A 4769-nucleotide genomic window follows, 5' to 3' on the forward strand; every position below is an offset into this window, starting at 1 on the left:
TTTTTAGATGGAGGAAGAATGAGAAGATGCTGTGAAAGTTGGCTAAAAATCCTTTTGCGAAGTTGTAGGGATGGACTGATATCACACTAAAAATTCCTATAAACTGTGGAGTAAAAAAGACATGGGGGGGTTGGAGATTTCCATTTGATAAATCATTTGACCAAAAAGCACTTGTGTTGAGAATCTTTTGCCCGGAGGAAAGAAGGGGATCTCGATTTTCTGAGGATGAAGCATGAACAGAGAGAAAAGAGATGAAGACAACTTTTACTTTGGAACAGTTCAGTCTTAAAAGTAATATCCCATAAGTTTAACATAGCCCATAAGCACAGCTTTGGGAAAGCTGTGAAGATGGGAAGAGCTTCACGACTTTACAAGTTTTTTCCCAGGCGAATGCGAATCGTGAAAGTGAAGCCAAAAGAGGACTGGTTTTCTTTCCCTTCTTGTGGAGAAGTCCCTATGGCCTGACAAGAGGAAACTTCTCTCTCTGAAGTGAACTGAAAAGGACTATTTAATTTGGCAACTGACTGAAGTAGTTTTTTGTATGTTTGTTTTGTTGTTATGAAAGCTGGGAGAGGGAAGGAAGGAGTGGTCTGAAGATCTTATTCTGAATTTGCTTTTATTTTTCTTTCTTTGTGTAGTTAATAAATTTTTTTTTACCCTTTTAAGTTTTAGGCCTGCCTTACTCTTTTGCTCCTGATTTGATCTCACAACAGAAAATGAGTATAATTAAATTGGCAAGTCAAAACTATAACAGTATTTAGTGCCTTGGCCAGGAAATTCAAATTAAACTGAGACAGACCCAATGGAATCAAGGGGCCATTGTTCCATTGCAAGGACTCGTGGAACTAAGGCAAAAATTGTGACACTGTGGTGCCCCATGGAACCAAGGGTCCCTGGTGACACTGCAGGATCTTGTGTAACCAGGGCTCCATTGTGACACTGCAGCACCAAGGAATTCATGGTGACACTCGGAGGCCTCATGGAACCAAGAGGCCACAGTGACACTGCAGGGCCTTGTGGAACCATGCAGAGCATTGTGACAGAGCAGGACCGCGTGTAATGATGGGGCCACTGTGACACTGCAGGGCCTCATGGAACCAAGGGACCAGTGCTGCTCCTCAGGGACTCCTGGAATGAAGGAAACATGTTAGACAGAAGGGCTGGAAGGAGGATCTGGGGAACTGCAGGCCTGTCAGCCTGACCTGGGTGTCTGGTGAGGTGATGGAACAGATCACCTTGAGTGCCATCACAGGGCACCTACAGGATGGCTGAGGGATCAGAGCCAGCCAGCGTGGATTTCAATATCTGCATTAATGATCTGGATGAGGGCATTGAGTGAACCATCAGCAAATGTGCAGATGGCACCAAGCTGGGTGTGAGTGGATGTGCTGGAGGGTAGGAGGGCTCTGCAGAGGGACCTGGACAGGCTGGATCCAGGGCCCAAATCCAAAAAGGTGAGGTTCAACAAGACCATATTCTGGGTCCTGCAATTTGTCCACAACACCTACAGTGCTCCAGGCTGGGGACAGAGTGGCTGGAAAGCAGCCAGGCAGAAAGGGACCTGGGGGCACTGATGGACAGCAGGCTGGACATGAGCCAGCAGCGTGCCCAGGTGGCCAAGAAGGCCAATGGCAGCTGGCCTGGATCAGGAATGGTGTCACCAGCAGGAGCAGGGCAGTGATTCTTCCCCTGTGCTCAGCACTGGTTGAGCAACACCTCGAGTGCTGTGTCCACTTCTGGGCCCCAATTTAGGAAGGACATGGAGGAGATGGAGTGTTTCCAGACAAGTGACCCAAGGCTGGTGAGGGGTCTGGAACACAAGTCCTGTGAGGAGTGGCTGAGGGAGCCGGGATTGTTTATCCTGGAGAAGGCTCACGGGAGACAAGGTGGTGTCAGGGCACAGGTTGGACTTGATGATCTCCAAGGACTTTTCCTGCCTGGCTGATTCTGTGATTCTCTGAAACCACCCTTGAAGCAGTTGCAGGATGAGCCCTGGGCCTCCTCTTCACAAGGTCCAGCAGCCCAGGTGCCTCACCTTCTCCTTGCTGGCCCCAAAGCCCATCCTGTCAGTCCTGCAGAGCCTCTCCAGCCCCTCCTCATTGCCCAGAACACGGAGCCCCACTCCCAGACACAGCAGCCCAGATGTGCTCCCCTGGCCTGTGCTGCCTCTGGCAAGGGAGCAGCACAAGGCACTGCAGGACCCTGCAGACAATTCCTGAAGAACTTAGAGGATGATCCTGCTCCCCAAGGGATGATCCCATGGTGCCATGTCAGAAACTGTAATGGGGAGTGGGGCCACAGAGGAAAGGGCAAACATGGATGGTCTATTTGCAGGGGAGTGGACAGGGATGGTCAAGAGGAAAAAATCTGGATCAAGAAAGAGGAAAGAAAGGTAAGGTGAAGCAAAGGAAATGCTCAGGGCAGTTTGGTGGTGGCTGCCAGGCAGCCCTGGCTCTGAACAACAACGTCTGCAGTGGGACAGGAAACTCACAGCTCATGGGAACAAACTTTCTGGCTGACTTCAGAGGCCACAACAAAGCTGAGTGGATTCCCTGCTGTCCCCCAGCCCATGCTGGCCCCAGGGGCTGATGGCATTTGTGCTCACTCAGCTCCATGTCCCCACAGCAGCACCATGGGGGTGCTGACCCTGCTCTGTGCAATGCAAACAGGGGCTCCTGAGCCACTGCTGCCGTGTGTGTGCCTGCAAGGATGCGGCTCCTGTGTGAGCTATGGGAGAGGCCAGGGCTGCAGAGGGGGGATGTTGTTGGCAGGTGCATGAGGACGCTCTGGGACGCTGCCTGGGGTGTCCAGCGCAGTGGGGATGGATCAGCCCCTGCTCTGCTGCTCCTTGCCAGGGTGTCCCCCTTGCAGGGAGCTTGCAGAGCACAAGCCATGCTGTTTGCCCCCAGCCTGCCCATGGCCAGCCTGGGGCTGCTCGCGGGGCTTTTCTCTGCTCAGTATTGGCCTGGCCAAGTGTTGTGGAGAGAGCCTGGCCAAGGAGCCTGGAGCACCCAGGCCCTGCCCTGAGGCGTCAGCTCTGCCCCAGCAGTGCCCATGGCCTGTCCCTGCTGCAGCCCCGGCACTGCCCCCTCCAGGGCTGTGCCCGGCCCCTGCAGCAACACGAGGGCCAGGAGGGCAGCGGGCCAGTGGCACGGGAGCAGCACTGGCAACACCAAGTCCTGCTGCTGCTGGGCACAGCTGCTGTGCCAGCACTGATCTGCCCCAGCTCTGCACACAGACATTGCTGCTGCAGCTCCAGAGAAGGGAAAAAAAGGGACATTTCCGGAGAAAAGTTTGCTCTAAGATTTTTTAGTTCATTTAATGCCATAGAGGACACAGCTCCTCATTAACACTGTCTGTGGGTCACGGTAAAGTTGGAAAAAATTAAAATGGAATACGGCACAAGCAATGTCATTTCTTTTTAGAATATATTGAAAAACTAAAACAAAGGAAAAGAAAGAACAAACCAAAAACCAAACTAACAAGAACATTCAAATATGACTTTTACTGGAAGTGATTGCAGAAATTGGCAAGCAGTTTAATGTTCCTGAAAACATCCAGTCATCAATCTCCACAATGCAGCCTTGAGCTCCTGGTTCCTCAGGCTGTAAATGAGGGGATTCAACACTGGAGGCATTACTGAGTACAGAACTGACAAGGCCAGATCAAGGCATGGGGAGGAGATGGATGGGGGCTTCAGATACATAAATGTGGCAGTGCTCACAAACAGGGATACCATGGCCAGGTGAGGGAGGCAGGTGGAAAAGCCTTTGTGACGTCCCTGATCAGAGGGGATCCTCAGCACAACCCTGAAGATGTGCACATAAGAGAAAACAATGAACACAAAACAACCTAATGCTAAACAGGTACTAAGAGAAAGAAGCCCAAACTCCCTACGGCTATAGTGTGAGCAGGAGAGCTTGAGGATGTGTGGCATTTCACACAAGAACTGGCCCAGGGCTTTGCCCTGGCACAAGAGCAGGGAAAATGTATTGGCTGTGTTCAGCAGAGCATTGAGAAAGTCACTGGCCCAGGCAGCTGCTGCCATGTGGGCACAAGCTCTGCTGCCCAGGAGGGTCCCGTAGTGCAGGGGTTTGCAGATGGACACGTAGCGGCCGTAGCACATGATGGTCAGCAGGGAAAACTCGGAAGAAATGAAGAATAGAAAGAAAAAGAGCTGAGCAGCACATACTGAGTAGGAGATGTTGCTGGTGTCCCAGAGGGAATTGTCCATGACTTTGGGGGCAGTGGTGCAGATAAAGCCCATGTCGCTGAGGGCCAGGTTTAGCAGGAAGAAGAACATGGGGGTGTGCAGGTGGTGGCCGCAGGCTACAGCGCTGATGATGAGGCCGTTCGCCAGGAGGGCAACCAGGGAGATGGCCAGGAAGAGGCAGAAGTGCAGAAGCTGCAGCTTCCACGTGTGTGCCAATGGCAGCACAAGGAAGTGGCTGATGGAGCTGCTGTTGGACATTTGCGGTGTCTTGGCATGGCGATCTGTAAGAAAAGTAATCATGGAATAGTTCAGTTTGGAGAGGACTTTAAATATCCCAGCCCAGCTTGGTGGCACTTTCCCCCCACTGCCTGCCCAGGGCTCTGCTGCCTGGAGCTGTCCCTGCCAGCAGCTGCTTCCCTGTGCCCAGGGCTGGGCCCAGCCAGTGCTGCCAGAGCCCAGGCCAGCCCTGGGGGCTCAGCTCTGTCCTGCAGACCCCTCCCAGCACAGGGCACTGCCCAGGGCCAGCTCTGACTGTGCAGGCTCTGATGGCAACATC

The 4769-nt window shown here is 52.6% G+C and overlaps 1 protein-coding gene across 1 annotated transcript; it reads right to left on the reverse strand.

Moving 5' to 3' along the window:
• Positions 1-3538: 3538 nt before the first annotated feature.
• Positions 3539-4471, reverse strand: LOC148220369 (olfactory receptor 14I1-like). The gene has a single exon (XM_088155536.1). The coding sequence runs from the start codon at positions 4469-4471 to the stop codon at positions 3539-3541; it is 933 nt and encodes a 310-aa protein (XP_088011662.1).
• Between the last annotated feature and the right edge of the window lie 298 nt (positions 4472-4769).

The sequence above is a fragment of the Sturnus vulgaris genome, chromosome W, assembly GCF_052056855.1.
Source record: "Sturnus vulgaris isolate bStuVul1 chromosome W, bStuVul1.hap1, whole genome shotgun sequence".
Taxonomy (NCBI): Eukaryota; Metazoa; Chordata; class Aves; order Passeriformes; family Sturnidae; genus Sturnus; species Sturnus vulgaris.